The sequence below is a fragment of the Aphis gossypii genome, chromosome X (genome assembly GCF_020184175.1).
Source record: "Aphis gossypii isolate Hap1 chromosome X, ASM2018417v2, whole genome shotgun sequence".
In the NCBI taxonomy this organism is placed as follows: domain Eukaryota; kingdom Metazoa; phylum Arthropoda; class Insecta; order Hemiptera; family Aphididae; genus Aphis; species Aphis gossypii.
In genome coordinates, this window is record NC_065533.1 from 6,432,750 (window position 1) to 6,458,440 (window position 25,691).

At 29.4% G+C, this 25,691-nt stretch overlaps 1 protein-coding gene and 1 pseudogene across 2 annotated transcripts in view; one reads left to right on the plus strand and one right to left on the minus strand.

The window, feature by feature from the left end:
• Positions 1–13,557: 13,557 nt before the first annotated feature.
• LOC114130376 (uncharacterized) overlaps positions 13,558–25,691 on the plus strand; it is a 34,554-nt gene continuing 22,420 nt past the window's right edge. Inside the window, exons 1-6 of one of the 2 annotated variants that reach the window (XM_050205545.1) lie at positions 13,558–13,635; positions 13,786–13,827; positions 20,650–20,741; positions 21,929–21,962; positions 22,432–22,485; positions 22,660–22,698. In XM_050205545.1, coding sequence (XP_050061502.1) covers positions 20,685–20,741; positions 21,929–21,962; positions 22,432–22,485; positions 22,660–22,698 — 184 coding nt within the window. In that variant the 5' untranslated portion in view covers positions 13,558–13,635; positions 13,786–13,827; positions 20,650–20,684. The remainder of the gene's footprint in view (positions 13,636–13,785; positions 13,828–20,649; positions 20,742–21,928; positions 21,963–22,431; positions 22,486–22,659; positions 22,699–25,691) is intronic. The other variant, XM_050205544.1, reaches the window with a different exon arrangement.
• LOC126551634 (uncharacterized) lies at positions 14,497–15,244 on the minus strand (annotated as a pseudogene).

A 25,691-nucleotide genomic window follows, 5' to 3' on the forward strand; every position in this document is an offset into this window, starting at 1 on the left:
AATAGCATATTGACTTGCGTCTGTCGTCAAGATGAATGGCTCCTCGAATTTAGGATATTGTAGTATGGACGCTGTAATGAGTTTTTGGACAAGCGTCTCAAACGCCGTTTGGCACTCGGTATTCTACTCGAACGGTTGGCCTTTCTTTAATAAAGTCGTCATTGGTTTTGCGATTTGGCTATAATTCTCGAGGAATCTTCGATAATAACCAGACAGTCCAAAGAACTGCTTGATTTCAGTTGGGTTCCTAGGGACTGGATCACCTTTAACACAACTATTACTGATTTTCGTCGGATCTGGTTTCACACCAGTTTCTGTAATTAAATGTCCGAGGTAAATAACCTCACGTCTAAGAAACTGACATTTACCCGGTTGGAGCTGAAAATTGAATTTTTGTAACCGTTGAGATACTTCTTCCAGCCTTGCCTCATGTTCTGTCAGATCGACGGCATATATGATTATATCATCTAGATATACAAACGCTTTAATACCGTTCAGCACGGTTAACACATTATTCATCAGCCGCTGGAACGTGCTAGGAGCTCCACATAATCCGAAAGGCATCCTGACAAACTCAAAGTGTCCCTTATCTGTGGAAAATGCCGTAATGCCGTCTTGTCACAATTCTGTGGTCGAATAGGCACTTGATGATACTCACTTGCCAGGTCCAGTGTGGTGTAATATCTAGAACGCCCAAGTTGGTCTAAAATCTCGTCGATCCTAGGAATTGGAAATGCATCCCCGATGGTTAACTGGTTAAGTCGACGGAAGTCTACGCATACCCTAAATTGAGGTTTACCGGTTGCATCCGGTTTCTTTGGCGCCACTACTAAGGGCGCGTTCCAAGGTGATTCTGATGGTCGGATTAATGTTGTTTTCTTCTAGTTTCCCCATTTGCTCGACTATCACCTGACGGTGAGCGTAGGGAAGTCTGTAAGGTCTGATGTTCACCGAAGCTACTCCTTCCGGGACCTTGATATCATGTTGAATTGCGGTAGTGAGAGATAGCTGTTCTTCTTCGAAATGAAACAACTTCTGGTATTTTTTACAAATTCGTAAAAGGCTGGCTCGTTCTTCGAGGTTTAGGTGATCCATCTATAAAGCTTCCACAAGCTTTGTTGTTCGATTTTCTGTTCCTTCCTGGTTTCTTGGTTGTCTGCTGAGTTGTACACTTGATTCCTGCCAGACTTCATATTGCATGTCTCCCAGTTGGGGCGGGCAAATCTCAATGTAACCCTCTGATGTGTTGATTACCGTGACCAATATTTGTCCTTCATTTATATTATTGGCAATATTTCCCAGTAAGATCCCCTTCTCCCCAATGGTCTGAGCATGGATCAGCAAAGTTGTTCCATCTTCTTTATCCGTTACAACGGGTATTAGAGTTTCAGAACGTGGTTGTATAATAATTGTTTGAGGAACTTTCGGAGGTTCTGGAGACTCTGGACGACCTGAGACCTCTATTGATAATGTGGAGGTTTTGAAATTGATGCTTACTCCATTTTCCCAGAGGAATGGGGCACCCAAGATTCCTGCTTCATGTATTGGAAAATCGTCATGCATGACTTGAAATGTAGCTGTTATGTTCTTTGATTCAAGTTGGATTGTTAGAACGACGGTCCCTATGGTGAACACGGGTCGTGAGTTGATTCCCGTTAGTTCGTAAACGGTGGATTCATCTACTAGTACATCCTTTTGCAATTCTGAGAGCTTTATCATATTCACATCACTTCCGGTGTCCACTAGTACCTTGACCTCCTTATTTACACACTGTTTGATCTTGAGCTGGGTCGTATTGTTTTTTAATGCTGTTGAGAAGACGTAGAAGGTCGTTGCAGGCTTATAACAGCGCTCTGGATCTGCTGAACCGAACGTGCGCTGTTTGTGTTCGCTTCCTCCTCATTTCCCGCATTTTGATTTTCTGTCGCGGCTTCTTTCGTTGCCTGTTCCCTTTTGCTGTTAACATATTTCCTTTTTCGACATTCTTCCAACTCGTGTCCTTTTTTCCTACAGTATTAGCATATCAATACTGTTTTCCCGTCCTGTTTCGAATCCTGTTGTTTACTCTGCTGTCTGGATTTATACTTTTCTCGGTCCCACTGCGGCGCTCTGCAATCTTTAGCGAGATGATTGGTTCTGCCACACTCGAAACAGCCCTTGCCGGCGCTATTGGTTTTATTGTATTCCCCTTGCTTAGTTGTTCTGGAATTCGGTTTCGATGGCTGGTATTGCTGATTCTTCCCATTGATCTGCAGGTTAAATAGTTGCGTTTCCTTGGCCAGATTCTGCTCCATTTCTTCCTCTAAAACAAATACTTACGCATCGCTTAATTTCTTGGGACCTCGCGCTTTTAATAATATTCGATATGAGTCTGGTAAGCCACTTACAAAAGCGTTGAGTACCTTGCCGTGTAACAATCGGTCTACGTCCGCTTCGTTTGTATAGCCTCCCTCTTCCATTGTTGCTCCGATTAAGTCATGTAGTAGTTGCTCCATTTTATTGTAGTATTCTTGCACTCCTTCGTCCGGAGCTTTCCTCCAGGTGAGTAACTTCATCTGCAGTTGAGGCAGCCGTTTTTTTGCCTCCGATATTTCCGCTATACTTTCTCGGAACTTTTTGTATGTTGCGATATTCTTATATCGTACCGTCCGCAATGCTCTTCCCGTTAACTTAATTATTAGTCCTTGTACTAACATTTCCACATGCTCCGGATCGACCATCCTGACTGCCAAATCACATGCCCTCAAGAAATGATATGTTTGGTCAGAATTTGTCCCATCACAATTCGGCACTATTCGCATTGCTGCTTCGACACTTTCTCCGGCACTTTTAAGTTTGGTCTTAGCGTCCGTGTCGACAGACATTTTCCTTATTTGTGATTCTTCTGTGTTGACGCGATGTTTTGAATTTCCTAGTCTTGGTGTAGGTTTTGGACGTTCGGCGCGCTTCTTGTTTCTTCGATGCTCTGCAGGTTTTGTATGCTGTTGATGTTCTGGATTTTCCGTGTGGTTATGGTATTCTCGATGTTCTGTAGGTTTTATTTGCTGCTCTAGATGCTCTGCGTTTTGTTGCTGCTCTGGATGCTCTGCGTTTTGTTGCTGCTCTGGATGCTCTGCGTTTTGTTGCTGATCTGGATGCTCTGCGTTTTGCTGCTGCTCTGGATTCTCTGCGTTTTGTTGCTGCTCTGGATTCTGTTGAGGTTCTGGATTTTCTGCTTGATACCTTAAGAAATACCTAGTGGACCCTAAAAGTTCATCTGTTTGTGCTATTGTCTCCCTTGCCCTACGTAGGACATTACCCGGTTCATAAAGTTCCCCGCTAGATTGTTCACTACTACTAGAGCTATCAAAATCTATTAAATCTAAATTAATTTTATTATTTGACCCTGAGTTCGACATGCACTAGCAAAAAGTCCCGACTATTAGATAATTATGTTTAAATAAGTTGGATGTATGTGTCGAAACGAAATATTATTACCCCGAATTATAATACATGCAATAGCCATAGATTTAAATATGAATAAAGCTTACGAAACGATGTATAATAAATAACGCCGCATGCTCACGATGTCGATAACCGATTGTTGTTGTTTATCCCTTGATAAGATGTTCGTTGATAAGAGCGGGACGGTGATTGTCAGCTCGTCCCACGGACATATCCGAGTTGGGTCCAAGATAACATTTATGATAAAGGTAAACAACTAATTGGGTCCGTCTATAAAAACAATAACATACTAATTGGGTCCGATTGAAAAAACTGTAACTTACAATTATTGATATACGATATTGTCAAAAATCGTGAATTAAAAAAATGATGATCTCAATTTAACGCATAATGATTGTAATCTAATTCGAAAAAATATTTATAATGCTAGAAAAGCTATACAACCAAAAATTCCGAAAAATATTGACGATGTTCATAATGTTCTAAATGATTTAAAACTAACAACGAATCGAGATGAGTAATTTTTATTAGTTAATGATAAAGTTAGTAATATTATAATTTTCTCCACAGTAGAAAACTTAAAATTGTTATGCTCGAAAAACATTATTTATGTAGATGGAACATTCAAAAGTGTCCCGAAGATGTTTACTCAAATGTTTACAATCCACACAATGCATAACAACTTTTACATTCCTTTAATTTTTTGCTTACTCAAAGATAAAAATACTCAAAGATATGCACAAATTTTTCAGTTATTAGGCGACGAATGTATTAAGATTAATTTAATTTTTAAACCAGAATTCATATATGCAGATTTCGAGAACGCAATTCATTTAGTTCCTCTTTCCACATGGCCAGAAATTAATATTAAAGGCTGTCGGTTTCACATTGCACAAAGCTGGTGGAGAAAAATACAAACTTTAGGACTTAGTAATGAATATAAACAAGATTCTGAACAAGGTAAATACTTGAAATATTTTTTTGGATTACCATTCTTAAAGCCTGAGGAAGTTGCGGATTGTTTTATAGAAGATCTAATTTCTATTCAACCAAATGATCAACGAATACAAGAATTTACAGATTATATATTAAAGAACTATATTGACTCAGAAGCAATTTTCCCCCCCTAATATTTGGGCAGACTTCAAATCATCAACAATGAGAACGACAAATGCCTGTGAGTCTTTCCACGCTGATTTCAATTCAAAATTCTATTCAGCAAAGCCTAACTTATATCAATTTATCGAAGTCTTGAAAACTGTACTAATCGATAATTACATAAAAATTAGAAGTGGGCAGAACAAAAGGAAAATTATATTATTAAAAGAAAATTTTATTGAAGAAAAAATTATAGAAAAAATATTGAGTAAAATAAATCGTTTTGAATTCGTAAAAGCCCTTTCGTTTAAATTTTTACCAACTATATGAATATTATAATATTTTTTAACATTTTATTTTTTTTGCATCATTATAGAAACAGTATTTTTAATCATACATATGTTCTAATTTATTAGAATTAATTAATTTAATATGAATATTATAAAATTTTTTAACGTTTTATACTTTATATCTACTAATATTAACATTTTAACATTTTTTGTATTATTGTAAAAAAAATATTTTTAATCAAACCTGTGTTCTAATTTATAGATCACTGACAGTCCTAAGTCTGTAAAAATAAGAAGGAGAATGTTTTTTTGCTAGGACCCAACTAGTTAACACCCAAAAAAATCCCGGACCCAACTAGTGTGGTACCTAAAAAACACCGGGACCTAACTAGGTTAAATAAGGGTATTTCGAACCCAACTAGTAAACGCCGCGTCCCACTGACCTATTTGTACGATTGCGTTGACCTTGCCCCACTTGTGCAGCGGTGACGGAGGCGGCTGCTACGGCGGCGCTGCGACGGCGGCGACTACGACGGCAACGACTACGAAAACTGCACCCTGACGGCAACAAAGTGTATTAGGACGGCAGTGACGGCGGCGATGGCGGCGATGGTGACGATGACGACAACGGCGGCGATGACGAAACACTAAAACGGCGGATTTTCGCGACCGGACTCCTCCCAGTCGCACTGGCGTTAATTCTTTGTTAATTTGCTATGCGTAACAATAATGTAAACGGGTTGTCTACGTGGCGGCTTCGACGTGACACTGTATATCCTAACTTGTCCCGACCTTGACAACGGGCGTTACAGGACGATGTTCGTAACGAGTTCGATCGGCGATGTATCGGCACTCGATAGACGTACGTGTACACAAAATATTATCTACCCGTATCCTCGCTTTTTGACACCAAAACTGATTGGACTTGGACGGCGATAGACTACGAAGGTTCTTTAGTGATCTCCAAAATTGTACTGTCGCAATATAAATTTCGACAATTTTTCTTTTCTGGAAATCCCACCGCTGCCACCAATGAAGTGTAGACCACCGACGTACGACGCTCGAACGTATGTTATTGGTATCAAATAAGTAACACGAGAATTATGGGATTTATAATACCTATTACTAATTTATTGAATTTAACACTAATTAATTGTATATTTGCACACTACTAATTATACGATATTCTGAGAGGCTCTGATTAAAACTATAAGAGGTTCTGCTAAGGCTTATTAAAAAGAAAGATGCTCTGCTGAACAACACGACTGTTGTTCACACTCTTGACCAAACTCGACTGACTGGCCGACCACCGACCGGCTCGTCGCAACGGTCCGTCCGGGGCCTTACGGAAGTGCTGATCTAGCCCTTTTTGGTCACGTAGACCATCGTGGGAATCTAAGTGTTCTCACACTCATTTTGCCCTAGTCAACACATTCCAATATTTTATACACTAGTCTTTTGGATAATATAGGAAAACTTATAACTACACGCATACACAGTACGTAGATACGCACACGACCATACACACACATATGTACACGCGTATACGCACATGCGCACCTACGTACGTGTATACTCATATACCTATATATATATGTATATATATATATATATATATATATGCCTATACAACACTATTATTACTTATTAAACCTATAATGCATATTTTTTAATATATTTTAATTTTTGTAATATTAAAATCATATTTATAATAGATATATCTGAAGGTACCTACATATGTGCTATAATTATAAAAAAAAAAAATTAAGTATTCATGTAATTTTATTTTTATTGTGTAAATTAATTACATAATGTAACTTTTATTTTTGTACTTTTTTATTTAATTCAATATATAAATTTTAAATGAATAATTGACAATATTGTTTACGCGTATAATCATTGACGTTATTATTACTTTTATCTGTATTATATTATTGTACATACTATAGGTCACAAAATTTTACAATACAAATGTTAACGAACGCGAAAATGCAGCATTTAATTCAATAGACCTAAAGGTAGATAATATATGTACAGAATACACTGTATTTTATTTATTTAGTTTAAATCATGATACGTAAATGAACTATACGGCATTTAGAAACATCTGTTGAGCTCGTAATGCACGAACAAACTACATATTGTTTTAACTGGGTTATTAACCTGAATTATTAAGTCGAAAATTTAGAAAATTTACATTCCATGGTAACATTCAATGGTTTTTTTTCGATACATTCGCTTACGAAACGGTAATTAGTACAGAATTATTGTATATTCACCTGTAATAGTGTACGTTTTTATTGTATCTTAAAATATTTTTTAATAAAAACAACTTCATGGTAACATGTAAAATAGTATAGGAAAATTAATTAAATGCATCTCACAAATCACAAGTTTTGTTCATATATATATATTAAAAACTACCAAAAATATATACCTTATAGTGATATAATTTTGTTTATACATATTCACGTTTGATAGGTATTCGTACTAAGTTCGTCAAACTTAGCAATTACTTTCTATATAAAGGATAATCATTCGTTTAATCACTATCGTTATTCATCGTATACAATAGTAATTGTATTCAAGTTTATCACATCCATTTCAGTGACTTACCTTATGACTTGAGCTCAGATATGAATGTTTTTGCATATTTTTTTTCCTATTTACTTTTTCTATATTTTTGTTTATAATCTTCACGAATTATACAAGTTGGAATTCACTGTTAAATTTTATTTTGCATATTTGTTGCATATTTCAATGAATGCGCTGTCGCGATTTAATTTTAGTCGGTTGGAAGCGAAATGAGCGACACAGTTTTAGCTATCTTAATTTTAAATAATACGTATTATATGTTAAATACTATATGAAATGGTTGAGTTTATCCTAAAGTATTCAATGAAATAGTTCATCTGCTGTAATCTAATCATTATATCGTCGTTATCGATGTAATACATACATTTTAATAATTTTATTAATTAATAATTTAATTATTAATAATGATTAATTTTAACAATAAGGAATAGAAACACATTTTGAGATGTAGTATTATTTAATTTTTAAACAGTAATATTCTTATATTTTTTTATTTTCGAGATTTGGGTGTTATATTCTTATTCCCTTAACATAATTTAAGGGGTCTGATCGTAGTTTAACCGAGGTTGTAAATTCATAGGATTATATATACCTGTATTCATTTTTTTATAATATAAAAGATTTTTAACAATGTTGTGCACCCATCACCCATGTGTCACTGTTAGAAAATATGTTAACCATATTGTGTGTCAACAAAATAATTTACCATTTGTCGATTATTACTTATATAGTTTTAGAATACATATACGTAAATCCATTGTGTGTGTAATTTTTTGTAAACAATTACTTTTAATTTAACGTATTAGAACATTTTAATGTTAATACTTTAAAATTTTTCTTTAATGGCATAAAACATTTTTCACATTAACAATGCATAATATTATACAAACTATTCAAAACTCATCCATATAGATTACACTCTAAATGGTAGTAATGAGTTGTGTTTTGGGTCCAGTTCAGGCCTAGAACGGCTAGAACTATTGTATATTACAATTCCTCTTTAGAAAATGTAAATGCTTGTATTTGTCAGTGTTCTGGTGGTACTTGTTATAGCAAATGATTGGAATTACTTGACCACTTACCTAGTTTGATTTTATTCTTAGAAAAAATATTTATATAAAGCCATATATTCGCTTTCGGTACCGGTGACTATATTATTGTCAACGTACAAATCGTGTAATACGATACTATGTGCAAATTCCTAACCACGAAGAACGAAGACGATTTTTGTTTAAACATCTAAAAATCATTTGATATTCTTTTTTGGTTCGCCTACGAAAAGCGAAATAACAATCGTTGGTAGGTCGGATGTTTTTTGTAATAACAACTTGATGCAACATTTATATTTTTATGTCCGCTGTGAAGACCACGGGGTGTAATCAAAGACGTAGCAGGATAGATACTAAGTCTTATACATTTTATCGTAGAATATTCCATCGTTTAGCGAGCAGTCTGAAATCTTTTGTGCCGATGCATCGAACACTAAAATCATTTTCGTGGTGAACTGCTTGTTAAGGTCATAAGGGATGTAATATAAGCATTATCTTCTTTATCTAAACCATACAGGTTACTCTAAACATGTAGTCCGAATCCAAATAAACATTTATGGGTTTACTATTTCGTTTAAAAATGTTAATAGGTGAAAAGTGCAAAGAAAATTATATCATCTTTCAACGGTTGTACTAAAAGTGCATCAGTAGGTACATTCAAAGTGTTTAGATCTGCGCTATGTATTTTAAAGGCTAAAACTAAATAATATACCTATGTTTTAAAACTAGTTTTATTTTAAAATTTATTTTTTCTTTAACAAAGAAATGAGGAATTCCCGAAAAGTGCTCTGGATACTTATTCGGACTACATTCGTCATCAATCAATAAAATGTAAAAAAACATAGTAATATTCATGATTTTTTTAAATAATCAAAAATAATAAAAAAATATATTTATATTATATATGTGTATACTTTTATAAATATTTAGGTAATAATACTGGGTTATTACTTTTTGTATAATTAAAAAAATTCTATCATTGTTTTATTGTAATAACTAATACCTATATATTGGTAAGAATAAAAACATAAAAAATCAGTTTTTCAATAAATTTGTATGTTTTTTTTTTATATCGGATTATTGGGACAACCTGCGTTATTGGGAAAAAATAACATGCAACCGATGTGTCCCAATAAAGAGAAGTCGAATTATCCATTTGGATTTTAATACAGATGTCTGAAATAAATACATAAAATATTTAATATTTGTTTTAATGTATATACTCCAAAGTAAATATACACTGTTTTGGTGCTTATGATATCATTGTACCTTAGTTCAGGTTTATTCTTCGCGAATAAAAGTTATACTCATTTGTTGTAATTATTTAAAAAATGCAATGATTTCAAATAAAATTTTAACAGTATTAAATATGATAATTATTTTAAGCTATTGCAGAGTTAATAATGTTAATAATAAGGATTTACGACCCAAGAAGACATTTACTAAAAGTAACAACTAATAATTATTTCATCATTTTATTAAAATATAAACTTTATATTAATTAATAGATATAAAATATATAGTTATAACATGTGTTATAAACGTGCAAGTCTAATAATCAATTCAATGAAAAATGTATATACAAAAATATTATACTTATAATTAACATTTTTTTTTTTTTAAATGAAACCAGACTTTATTAAATATGGACGTATTTGGTAGTTAATTTGAATTTAGATACTTTTCTTTTGACAAATCGGTGACTTCTGTCAGATTAAGATTGAAATAGAGTGACCCACCGATATTTTTCTAACAATGAAAATGAAATAAAATCAATATTCTAAACTAATATTAAAAATGTTTTTTTTTTTAATAATATATCAAAAATATTTTAAAATATATTATTATTATTTTTTAATTATATAGAACAAAATTATTTAATAGGTATATTGTATATGTCAGCAGTTTCAAAACTGTGCAGAAAGAGCACTTTCTAAGGGGACTTTTCGGCTCTGCCGTATCGATGATAGATATTTTCAGCGCTAAAATTATTATCGACGACAACTTTTAGTGCTATGTAGTTTATTATTCATACCGTAGGCAGTTTGCCGAAAGTCGCATTTTAAACTATAAGTATTAACACAGATGTATAAAGTATTTTTTGTTATATTTTTTAAAAATATAATTTTGTTATTAGCATCATAGTTATCCATATACTTTTTATTCGTTTTTTTAGTATAATGAACTATTTTTTAACTCTCTCGAAGGATTATTTACTGTTACAAGGTGTTGGTTATTATGTATCAACTCCGGGGTTTTTTTTTTTGAGATTTGAAATAAAATTCAAAATCTATGTACAATTGGTAACTATTTACGATTTTTGGTTATTTTGTATAATACGGATTTTCATTAATTCGGAAAACCTAGAGCCCTAATAAGTCCGGATTAATGAGGTTCTACTGTAATTGATTTTTAGAACTATTCTATATGAACTTACATCCATTTTCATGATTAAACTCATCATATTCTTACCAAGCAAATAGCTTTGAACAATCGATCGTTTTTAGATACCATTTTTCATAAATTCATAATATTTAAATACATTATTCTGAACAATAAAATACTCCAATATGAACTTTTATTTAAATAAATATAGCCATATTGTGAAAAAATATATATATTCCAAAAGTTTATTTAAGCTGGAAATTTAGCTGAAAATTAATTAATTTATTATTTTGAAAATTTCTTATTTTTATAAATTTAACCAAAAATTTCATTCCATATCACTCCGACAAATATCCAAAGCTCCTTTTGTCTCTAACAATAACGCTAGGTACTTATAAAATATTGTCTATGAAACGTATTACATCGATATAAAAATTTTACAGAGCTAAATATTTGTATTTTAGGTACATAAAAACAAACATAATATATACTGTTGGTACTAAAGTGTGTATGGCACCCACATATGTCTTTCCATGTTTAACAAAAAATAAACCCAAACACAATACTGCTGAATTCTACAACAACAGAGAAACTATCAACAAACTTGGTTGGATTATGTTAAATAAAATAATATTATATTTTTCGACTCAAATTGTTTCTTAGGTCTTCTTACCTATGTTAGTAACTTGCATGCTAAAAAATATTTTATGTTCATTTGTAATCTATATTCGATTCAATGCACCATACCTATTTATTATCTTATAGTGTTGTCTATAATATTGTTATTATATAACAATACGTTTCTGGTATGACATATTTAAATGTAAAATGATATTGATTTTTTTCAACTTTTATTACTAATTCAATTTCAAAAAAGTAATGCCATGAACAAATGTTCATTTGATAGTTTCCTTTAAGTTTTTATTTAATTCTAAAAGAATTCCTAAACTCGGTGTACCTATAATAAGTGCATGTGGACTGAATAGCCAAAAACGGTTCTGAGTACACTCCATGCTCACAAACAAATATAATATTGCACACGTGGCAAGATACTATCAAATTATACAGTACAATAATTCATGAATTTAAATAATATGGTGTTCACACTCACATGTATAAATCGTATATGTGTACCTACTCATATAACACAGAAAATATTGTAAACGATAAGTTCCACGATCATCATAAAGTATTTAAAGTTATATTTTATAAAGTTTATATTTCATATCAATAAATAATTATAGTTAATCTATATACATTTTTTTTATAGATGTTATATTATTATATGATAAAATGGCTTCATTAAATTATGTACTTGGAATACTCATATTATATGTCAAGTTTTATCATATATTCTAATATATAAATATTAATATTAATTACATATTAATCTGTATGACTGTATGTAATATATACGTACCTACTATGAAATCAATGAGTTGTCAATTTTAAATATTAATTATCTAATTATTGTATTTTAGATTGCGTTGGTAAGGAACTTTATATCTGTAAATTATAATTTATATATAGCCATGATAAAGTAACTTAACTACATGTAATACGCATATCTTTATATAATACTTAAACTATTATTTAAATTTTTTGCTTTGTATAAAAATTTAGGGCTAAAAATAATTTCTTAAGGCTAAGTTTATCTTCCAAATAAAATGTTGGAATATATGTAAAGCCTTGTATGAATAATTTTCGCAATGATATGTGATTTTAAATTTTGAATTCAAAAGTAAAAAGTGACAGTGTTTTTCATAAAAACATTAAACCAAAAGGGTAGACAAATGGGTAATGGTCTGCTGTACAGTATATGTATCGAATGTACATCAGCCATACTATAACTACTAGGAAGTAGGAATACAATTATATAATTATAACTACAAAATACTACGTTACTGCAAATTTTTTTTATAAATTTCTAATAACAAATTAGTTTACAAATGATTTTGTCAATATTTGAACTTCATACAATAATAAAAAAGAAATTGTGTTTAAGTATTCTTGTACTTTTTAAATAACTATATGACTAACTAATGAAGAATATTGTATTCAATTTCCAAGTATTTTGACTTGGTCAAAGAATTTATAAAAATAAAAAACTAAAAAAAAATATATCAAATGCTTATAAATAGCATAAATATAAGTGAAATATATATAAAAATATAATTCTAATCTAATTAGTTAGTGAAAGGTTCAAATATTTATGACTTATCTTTTTAAATAGGTAATAATAAATATTGAAAATCCTTTGAGGATAAATCGTTATCTAAATAAATATAGTAGATATGAAAACGAATATTAATCATTTTAGTTATTTGGTTGAATGTTTAATAATAATAATTAACTTTATGTACTTGATATGTATTATATTTTATAAATACCTATTAATATATTAAGTATGACATTTTCAAGTACAAAAGTTTCGCCAAATATCCATTCAGTTTACCGTGTTACTAATCATTTAATAGATCACTTTAATAATATAAATATTTTTATATATTCATATACGTTTAGAATCAAAATTTTGTATGTAATATTTTATAATTTATTCAAAATTTACACATATATTATTACAGTTGTTTAGTGACTACTGAGGTACATTCGACAGTTATTGTACAGCCAAGTGGTTGCTGACTTCCCCTTTTTTTATTTCATTGTATTTTTCATAAACATTTTTTGAAATAAATAATATGTTTACTTATATTATATTATATTTAATTTTATAAAATAACTAACAGCAAGTTTAAAAATAGTTGGGTTCAATTGTAAGTATATGTTAAAAATATCAATAATTGTTTTCATATCAATTATTTTATGTATTTGATCTGATAAAATAGATAGAACTATGTTATAATGCAATATACATAAATCTGTGTATAACATAAAAGCACCTAATATATTATATATTTATGAAGATGACAATGGATTGGCAAATTGTTGTTTTGCAAAGCAATTTAGTAAGTAATTTAGATTGGTATTGATGAATATTTTTAAAATATATAAGATCACTTTGTTTAAAATATAACTATTCCATCACATCATTATTGATGATCAACCTCATTATCATACGTTGTGTTGTGCGTTGTATACTTATTGAGTAACTATACCTGAACGGAAAAAAAATAATATATTAATATTGATTCTCGGGTACACACGGAACATATAATACTTATTGAGTCCGTGGATTATTTAAGTAAAATACTAAATCTTCCAGACAAGTCGGAAATTGTGCCATGTAGAATTAAAATATATGTTAATGTCACACTTTTGCCGCACATTCGTGTCACGCATCATAAGCTGCCACTTCTGAATGCACTATAATACATAATATAATATATGGGTGTGATATTGATGTGTACCGGCGCGTTGTTGTTCTTAGTGTAGAGAGAGAAGGGACGTATTCGAAAGAATATACGCAAAGAGGCTTAATAAATGACTAAAGATATCTTTATTACTACGAAAACTACAATGTACTGTATTCTAATGCTAAATAGATTTTCTGTATAACAAATGAGGTTCTGACTGAGTGCGTTTAACTCTACGACTGACTGGGTGGCCGTGACCAAGGGGGCCCTCTCTGCAACAGCCAGGGTAGGAATTGCTGGATAAGTAGATTCCAGCCAGTGGCGGATCCAGGGCTTAATTTTGCAGGGGGCAAAAGTTCCAAACTATTTACAACATAATATACACAATAATATCTCACAAATTTATATTTTATAGTATATTTTACAAAACAAAGTCTAAACCTCGCTGTTTTTTATTGGCGAAGCGGTCGATGACAGATTGAATTAAATTTTTTACATTTATTTCCCTATGCACATGCAATAAACAGAGACCGGTTAAGCGAGTTTCACCCATCCTAGACCGCAACCATGTTTTCATTCTTCGAAGAGTGGAAAAACTTCTTTCAGCCGATGCTACTCCAACAGGCATTGTAGATAAAATTTGTAGAAAATATTTTAAGTTTGGAAAAATTTGAGCATTACAAGAAGAAGGCTTCTATAGCATTATCAGGACATTTTTCAATTCCTTCTTCAACAATTAATTTCCATTTTTGGCACCAGATTTCTAATTCATCTACAATAAAAATTATACTTAATACACTTTTTAAAAATTTGAATCAATGTAAAAGTAGTTAGTAGTTACTAAGATGTACAATTTATATTTACCTAAAATAGTTTCGCCATGTAGTTTATTTGGTTCAATCGAAGAAAATATTTTTGATACATTCAATACTCTATCTTGATAATCAGAGGTACAATACATTTTCTGTTGCAAAAAAGTTTTTGGTATAAATAAACTTATGCTTTCATGTGGTAATGTAAATCATCTTTTAAGATCTTCAATTATTGAATCCAACAATGGAATAAACATGCTTATACGATAATATTCATCAATGCTTTGTGAATTATAATTTTCTCTGTGTGTTTGTTTTTTATTAATTCTTGGTATTTTTAAATCAATATCTAATTCAGATGCCAATTGTTGTACTTCTATATACAATTTAGCAAACTCAGAAGTACAATTAGTTCTGTTACTCTGTAGTACAGTTATAGTGCACTGAACTATTTCAGAAGCATTTTTTAAATCAATGGTTGATGACTGTAAAATTTTACTTAATGGCAATGTACGTTCTAACACATACCTCAAACAAGTTAATGCAAAAATAAAATCTGTATCACATATTGATAGAACAAAACTTTTAGCTTTAGATGTAGTCATACTTGATTCCTTCCATTTAGTAATTTCAGTAAGTACAATAACCAGCTGTGGAAGTATTTTTTTAAATTGTATTATACCATCATGAAGTTCAACCCATCTTGTCTGACATAAGCCAATAAGTTTATGACCAATTGTATCAGTTAGTAATTTATGTTTTTTGGCAGATGTATTGAAAAAAACAATAATAGCTTTTAAGGTACCGATTGTGTTTCTTATAGATGGTATAGTTGAAGCCTGAGCCAATGAATTATTTAAAGCATGATTGAAACAAGGACATCTAACAGCATCACAACATTTTTTTTTGTGTCTCCGATACTGCACCACAAGACTCTAACACCATTACTGCTGCACCATCTGTCCCGATACCAATACACTTATCTAAATCGAACCCTAATTTAGATATAATATCCAACACAACATGTCTAAGTGCTTTACTACTTAACTTTACTTCATAAGGATTTGGTATATCTTCTGGTCTAATTGATTTATAAGTATCAACAAATGTTATAAAATCTTCATGTACCTTATTATCCAGAACATATCTCAATACTAAACTTATCTGTTCAACATGGCTGATGTCGGTAGTCTCATCAAATATTATAGCAAACATACCAGCCATCCTTACATTATTAATGATTTGAGATTGTATTTCTTGCCAATGCAATCATTTAAATCATTTTGAGTAGTTTTACTTATAAATGTTGAACAAGATGAAGTTGTTTTTATATGGCTTTCTAGTGTTTTGTCACCTGCACTTATTCTAAACATAAGAAGTTCTTTAAAATTCCCTTCATTTGATGGACCAACATCGTCGTCCAGAAATCCATCATCTCTGTGCCCTCTTAATGCTAAATTTTGTCGACCACAAAATATAATAGTTTCAATGATTGGAACTAACCGTTTTCTATTTTCATTAACTTGAATGGATCGTTGAGTATTTATTTGATGAGGCAGGTCGCACATTTCTTTTTATTTCTTTTCCTTGGCTTATGTGTATAGAGAATGGATATATGTATCCTGGTGGAGGAACCCAGTGTTTTTCAAGCAATGCACATTTTGTGAAGTCATCAATAGGAATTGAAATATTAATAAATTTTCCAATATCCAAATTGTCATTTATTATTATACTTTCATCATTCTTCAGATTTTTCTATTTAAATAAAAACATAAAATTAAAATATATATCAACCAATTGGTAATTATTTTATACATAAAATATAATATTATAATTATATAAAAAAAATTTACCTTACATAAAATGTTAAATAGTTTAATGTTATAAGTGTTACATAATTATTATTGAACTAACTGAATAACTGGGAATAACTTACTGAATGTGGTATTTCTGGGTTGGAAAATGAACAACTTAACAACTTGAACTTAAACTTGTACTTGTAGGAAAATTGTCATTTGTTTTTTTTTTTGAATTTTATTGTTTTTTGGTATACATACTATAGGATGAATCAATACTCAACTCTCTTTTACTTTTGTTTATATTTTCATTCTAAATAACAAAATATGATTGTAAAATACTATTACCTATGAAAAGAAATAACTTAGTGTCTTAATAGTTAATAATATTAATTAAAATAGGTACCTTTCCATATTACAATATTACTTATATAACTCAATATTATTTTAAGTATTAAACTATTAAAATAAATTTGTAATAAAGTAATACAATAATATTAATATATTATATCCTAGGTATAGGTAGGTTACCTACATAGGTAATATAAAACAATCAACTTACCTGATGATCAGATTCATTAGATTGTACTTGTTCAACTTTTGGTTTAGAAAACATAAATTTGTTTGATTTTTCTTTGAATGAAACTGATTTTTTTTCTATTCTGAATAACTGCGGTTTTTATTATAATATAGTATATACGTGTAATATATATCCCAACAAAAACACTACGCCAAACTCCGTGTAAAAAAACGCTCAGTATAAAAAAAATCCACCTCAAAAAGTTGTGATATCATTTTATAGCTATGTATTTAAACTATATAGGAATAGATATATTATTATAATTTATGTTAAAATTCATTGCTTATAAATTGAACTTAGCTGGTGACATTATTTAAAACTCATGAGAATTCATTTCGTATTGAGTATACATGTTATCTTTGAAAATGAGTGATACTAATTAAGTGTTATAATTTTAAAGTCACCAGCTAAGTTCAATTTATAAGCAATGAATTTTAACATAAATTATAATAATATATCTATTCCTATATAGTTTAAATACATAGCTATAAAATGATATCACAACTTTTTGAGGTGGATTTTTTTTATACTGAGCGTTTTTTTACACGGAGTTTGGCGTAGTGTTTTTGTTGGGATATCACTAATTTTTTTTATGTTATTATTATTATTATTATTGTTGTTGTTGTTGTAATCATTATTATTAAATATTATAATGTCATATATGTATTAGTATATATCAAACATTTAAGTTTTTAATTATTTTTTTCCTGAAAACACCGCCACCGCAAGCGCTGTGACAAAGCACGCGCGTACGGTAAGTGTGTGTGTGAGCTCTTCAGTGGGCGGGGAACTTCATGCGGGCCGCAGGGAATATTATCGAATAACATTTTCTTTTTTTGCCATAAAAATTCATAATATATTTGGCTATAACTCCATTTATAATGTTCAGATCGGATTAAAAAGTGCAGCATGCACTTCTACGGAACATTTCCAATAAGATTGATGCATTGTCAAACTAAATTATTGTACAAGAAATTAGGTATGCATTGTCAACTATTTTTTTTCGTGATTTCAGATACTTCCTGTAATTATACCCGGCAGTTGTCTGTGGGCAGTGGTGATTGCCGATGCGTTCATTTTAAGGCGTTTTTTTTTTTTATACTTAGCGCGACCCTGCCGGGTCGTTGGATTATACAATCTATATAATTTTATTAGCGCACACGAAACGTTCAGTTGAACTTGACCTTTCGAAAATGTTCGATAAGTATTAAGTAATAACACATAAGCTAGGTAGTAAGACGTCAAACGTAGATACAAAAGTGAGTAAAAACTAAGAGTAAAGATTGTCATTTGTCATACATCGCGCATCGTCGCGTCGAGTTATAAATATAAATAGTATATTTACGTACCTAATTGATTTTATCGTATTTATTGAACGTCTGTCCAGTCGATATTCATCAAAACTATGATAAAGAAATTTAATAACTAATGTGCTATTTTTAGACTAGCGGAAAATTTTCAGAATTGTAATTTTACGATGTTTACAATAAACGGCCATACAGAAATTATTGAAAACTGTAACTCAAGAAATATGAATATTTATGACATAAAATAAAGGTCAATTTAGGCGTTTGGAGGGGGGGGGCAAATTCCCCCATTGCCCCCCCTTGGATCCGCCACTGATTCCAGCTCGAACATCCTTTCCCGTAGTCACGTACGCCAGTATACATATCGTATTATTCTAATATAACTACCTACGTACTATGCTTAAATATAATAATATCGCGCGTATCAGTTTTGTTGCAATCAAACAAAATAACGATTTTTTTAAATTGTTGTAAATCAAAAACGAATAACTGTAAGTAATTGAAATATTCCTCAAATGTGTCTATAATTATAAATATATATATTAACGTTATATTTTATACACGGTTAAATATTCAAAGTAGTATGGTTTTTTTTTAGATATTTATAAGGAACTTGAATTATCAATTTTTCTAAGTATTTTTTTATTCTGAAATTACAATTTTAAAATTTTAATAGGAAATAAAAATTAATAAAAGTTTAATCACAATTTTTTTTATGAACGTTCAAGTTCAAATTTTTACAAAATATATCAAAATTGCAAAAATTTGCAGAAAAATGTTTATTACAAAGGTAAAAAAATGCTAAACAAAGTTTGCCATTAGTAATGATTCAAATAGCTGTAGAGAAAATTCGAGTGTCATAACTTATAGGAAATAATGCTATGAGCATTTTATTTTTAAATTTTTTACGTAATCACGTAAAGATAACGATTTATCCTCAAATGATTTATTTTAAATATTTGTTATAATTTAAAAAGTAAAATTTTTAAATACTTGAAACATTCGCCAGTTATTATTTTTTAAATTTAATTTTCAAAATATTTCACTTATTTTAAGTCTATTTATAGATATTTTAAATATTCGTTGTTATTTAGTTTTTTTTTTTTATATATAAATGCCGATTAAATTTTAAAATTAAAGTCAAAATAATATCAATACAAAATTTTTCAAGAGTTAGTCTTATGGACTATGGTTTTCCAAAAATTATAAGAATTCAAATGCATTTTTATTTTTTTTTTATTAGTGTTTGAAGTACAAATATTATCCAAATTCGTCAAAAATTTACAAAACATTTTGTATAATAGCTAAGAATCACAAATGTAATACAAGATTTTCCATAAGTTTGGCTTACATTAATTGTAAAATAAGTTAAGCATTGGCCAATTAAAAGATTTATATCTTCAGTTTAAATTTTTACAAAATGAAAAAATCACTAGTAAAATAATGATTTCCTATAAATAATTTTTGATTTTTGTTATAACTAAAACTACTAATCGTAGAAACTTGAAATATACACCAAATTTAAATTTAGTGTAAATAATTTCTGTACCTACATAATTTAATCTTAGGTATTCAGGTCATTAAAATATAAAAAACCTTTCACATCACCATCTGAAAAATATATGCTGTATACACTGTACAGTGATAAATTTAATACATCCATTATAGTGACCAACTCTATACCCGAGGTCCATTCAATACCTTCCATATAGCAAAGCGTTACCCACTTGATCACGTTTTTTTTTATTTAAAGATTGACTGGACTCTTTTAGTATTAAAACAATGACTCATTTAGTATTTTATCTAAAATTTCAACGTGCTCAATTTGAATTTACCTTCAAAAACCCCGGGAATCAATTCGTTATAGAAGGTTATATTTGCAATTCGCATGTATGTATGTATAATAAGTATAATACAATTTTTTTTTTCATATATTGTGTGGTAACTTACATTTGCTGATTATTATTATAAAAAAATAGCTTTTGAAGAATTCAAAAAAAAAAAAACTAATGGAATGGAATTTGAAGCATATGTGAATAATACATTAATTACCAAAAACTATGAAGACGAAGTAAGTTTTGTAAATTAATTTAATGTAAAACACAGCAATTAAAGTTTCTCATACAAATCAAAATTATTTGTCATTAATTAAACTTTTTCAATGCTAAAATGCTAAAATATAAGAAACTTTCTGTATAATTCTTTAATTTTATAATTAAGAATTGTATGTAAATTATCATAAATTATAAATAATTTAAATAAAATAAAATAAAAATACAATTTATTCATGTCCAATCAACATTTTCAAATTGTTCAATATTGAACACATTGTATTAAATGATATTTTTCATACATTCGACATATCTTTTAATATCGTTTCTAATACATAATAACAATAATAAAGTTAATTTTAATATTCAGTATGTCAAATAATAATATTATACTTCAATTACAAGATAATATAAAATAAATACGATATATTTTAAATTTTTAACTTTATTCAAATTATATACTTTAAGCATACGATAAGAGTTTGAAAATTTCTTTATATAAAAAAGTTATTAATTAATTAAACTATCATTAAGATACACTAAATTAAAAATTAACAAATATAATAGAATACATTCTTTCGTATAGGAAGGTGTGTGAATAATAAGTCACAAAGTGACTTTTTGTAAATAAAATATATCCATACTGTATAATCTGCTTATTATTGTAGCTCATAATTTCCATCGTGTTCTTTGAAATTATGTATTGGTGATTACGAAGAAAATGAATTTTTTTTTTAAATTATAATATTGTTATGGATTTTACGCACAACACAAAATTAAAATACGCTCCAATTGTATATTTAAATAATGAATATATTTATTATATAATTGGAAGTAAAAAATCTTAAGTATAGCTACAAATGTTGATCTAACACTGGTTATTTTACGACTGACTGGCTCCCTGTGTGTCGTCGAGACGTTGCCCCATGTACATCAAAAAACCCTTATTCAGCGGATCCCACGGTAGCAGCGTCGTACGACACACACTCTGCATTATGATTGTTTGATTATGAAATACTTCTATTATATATATAAAAACTAAATATGTAATATTCAGGGGTTCTTAACAATATGAAATAATATACATTTACTTTGATAATTTTCAATTTCATCGAAATTTGTGTATATTATTATTTCACTACAAAAATCATATATCATAGGTTTATTGTGCTTAATTATTTTATATTGTGTTTTTTTATTTTACAAGACGCTTAAGGCAATGACGGAAGACGAAAAGAAACGTATGTTACTTTATTCATTATTGCAATTGCTACAGACAGCAGACGTAATCTTCTTTCACGAGTGTTAACTAAAACTTAAAAATATACAATCTATCAGAGTTTTGTAAGTTATAAAAACCCAAATTTACAACCACCATCAAATCTATACTCAACCACGTAGTTCAAGAAATATTTAAAAAAATATATAATATAGTTATAGACGATTTTCAAATTATAATTCAAAAATAATTATTGTAGTTAATAGTTTTATATTCACATATTTTTATAATTAGTAAACTTAAATAGGTATAATAGATTAATGAATAATGGCCAGATAAGGGGAACCCCTTCTATAATTCTTGATCATTGATGAAAGGACCCATATTGTAAGATCACGTAGTTTTTCACAAATATTTTTAGCTACACTGCTGACAAAGAAAATAATTGTTTTTAGATTATAATATTTATTTCATTTTAAAATTACCAACAGATATGGTACAAGTAGTATTGGCGTACTATGAGGAAGTCATGGGCCTTCAATTAGGTAAGTATTATTCTTGAATACCTACATTCATTTCTATAATTATTTATACAAATAATTTAGAGAATTCGTCCCAAATATATAAATGTTATACTTGTGTTGTCTTTGTATTTTTATTTTCATAATGTAACAAGTAAATCTAACCAAGTAACACATTATTTTATTCATTTAATTCAGATGAAGTAAAAACTCCAGAAGAATTTTGTAAGGAAGAATGTGAGTAATATTATAATAAACTGTACATGATATAAAATCTTATAAATGTAAAATGTTCCAATACAATGTTTTATATCAAATAATGCTATGAAATATGAATAGTTGCATTGTATACATATATTTTAATCTATAACAATATACGTAGTTAAAGAAAGTTCTACGAGTTTTTCACGTTTTAGATTACAAGAAAACAAAACTATAACCGTTAGAAAATGATTGTTACTTTTCATTTAAACATCAAATTCTATCATAATACATGCACCTAAATAAAATTGTTTTAATATATTTTCAAATGTCTTGAAGTAGAAACCGCTTTTGAAAAAGAATTACTTTTAATGAATGCATGTTATACACTAAAACTTAGTAAATCAATTAATTAATGCTTTAAACACAAATTAAAAAAAGAAATTGGTCATTACACTTCCACGTACCACTCAGAATTGGAATTAAGAAAATCTGAAGGATTATATTATATAATTTTAATAAGAAAGTCAAAATAAAATCATGAAAATAATAAACTGTATTTTTGATTTTATCGTGAGACACTAACTTTTATTTATTATAATTTTAAAAGTAGAGCACAGAGATCAGGGGCGGACTGACCCGGTCCGCTGGTCAGCGATCGAGGACTGGCCTGTCGGTTGTATTATATAATTTAGACCTACATTGTTTTTAAGAATAAAATAGGAAAACATACGAAAATACATCTTATAATAATAATATGAAGAATTCCAAACACTGAATAATTCCATAATATATACATATGTTTATGCCGAAATCAATAAATATTCACATTTTATTTTTGTTATCGGTTTATTCTATTTTCGTTCCGATTAAATCCTTTTACGGGCATACCCGCTCCACGCCTCACTCTACATAGACTCTAGTTTATGACGGCTGAAGATAATATTATATCGTGTAGACCAAAACCATTGTTTATTTTTATTTTTGATAGAAATGTGAAATGTGAAATGTTAAAATTAAAATTGAGGCAATAGTTTTTAACAGCGTTTATTTTCCATCCGATAGTCAGAGTGATTACATGTCTACATATTTAATAAGCTACCAAGTAAGAATTTTTTCATTTTTATAACTTGTAGGAGGTAGTTTAGTACCTAGTTAGTAATTCATTTTATTGGACAATGAATGTGAACGTATTCTCTATTTTATTGAGACGATTTGTTAGAATAATCTTTTATATTTACATCAGGCATCAGTAATTTATTTTAGTATTAGTACAATGTTAGGTTAAATCCATTTCTTTGATTGTTATATAAATATATTAATTCAATAATGTTTGGTATATAGATCAGTAATCTATTTAAAATTTAAAATGGACAAGCGTAGTAATGATGCCGATGGTAATATACACATCCAGTGAAAATAAAACGTAGTTCTGGCCTTCTGGGCGGGCAAGAAAAAAGAAACTGATAGACAAAAATAAAAAGCTATTGCTCAGGACAAAAATCAACAAAAATTAAATTTTGGTTTTGTATCGAGCTCATCGCGACCATCTATTGAGTCAACACAAAATGCTGCAGTAAATATGCAACCATCAATTTATGAACCATCGTGCAGTAATGTTATAAAAAAAAAAATGATAATTCCGATACTAACATAATTAATATCCCAGAAAATGAAATAATGCTTAGCATGAAATCCTCAAATAATAAATTTAAACAAGATCTTAACATTAATGATTTTAATTAATGATAAAACATTAATGAATGGATCTTCCATTCCTTTATCAATCGAATTTGATGAAAGAAATATAGTTGATTTGGGAAATAATATTGTTCCCAATGATCCTTTACATGAAATAGCACAGAGTTCGGATTCAGACTTAGATGGTAACTCTCCGGTAAATAATAATAATTTTACAGCACTTTCTCATAATTCGACGTTGGCTGAAAAACTACGTTTTATGTCATATCATCCAATACAGCCGAATTATAATCAACTACCATTTAACGCATATAAAATATATATTTTCGTCCATTATCTAATATTGATAACACTCAAATTCCCAGAAATTGGCTATCACATAGAAAAAGTGAAAAGCTTTTTTGTGCCGTGTGTTTATCATTTTAATTAAATAAAGAATCAATTTTTGTACAAGGTGTACAAGTATGCACTAAAAATATTAACAAACACATTAAAATACATGAAAATTCTAAAACACATGATGAAGCTGTTTACGCTAATATGCAAGCAAAAAAAGTTAAAGATGTCTCGTCTCTTATTGATATAAATCAACGAAATTCTCGAGTAACTCTAATTCAAGAACGTAGACTTTTTCTGTCGAGAATAATTGAAGGAATTCTTTACATTGGCAGGCAAGGTATTGCTTATAGAGCTCATAAAGGAGAACAAGCATATACTCTAGAAAATAAAAATATGAATCACGGAAACTTTTTGGAGTTATTGATGTGTTGGTCTAAATTTGACTCACTTCTTGAAAAATATTTAGATATTGCAATTGAAAAAAGTAAAAACCGTTCAACTTAAAGTAGAGGACGAGGATCACTAGTCTTGTTACATTTCTTTCAAAAACTACAATCAATAAAATAATCAATTTAATTTCATAGTGGATACAAAAAAAAATTGGAAAAGAAGTAAAACAAACAAAATTTTTTAGTTTATTCATAGATTCCACCAAGGATGTAAGTGTAACCGAACAATTGGCTGTATATGTCCGTTATGTGATTCAAACTGATGTAAAAGAACGGCTAATTAAATTTTTACCAGTAGAATCGTAAAAGGCAATTGATTTCTATAATTTAATTAAAAATGTTTTTGAAGATATTGGGTTATCTTTTTCTAATATTGTAAGTCAAGCGTACGATGGCGGTGCAAATTTAAGTGGTATTCACAATGGTTTACAAGCTCTCATTAAAAAAGATGCTCCGCAATCTATTTACACCCATTGCTTTAGTCATCTCTTAAATCTTACACTTACACAAGCTTCTGATTCGTGTTCAGAAGTTATAAAT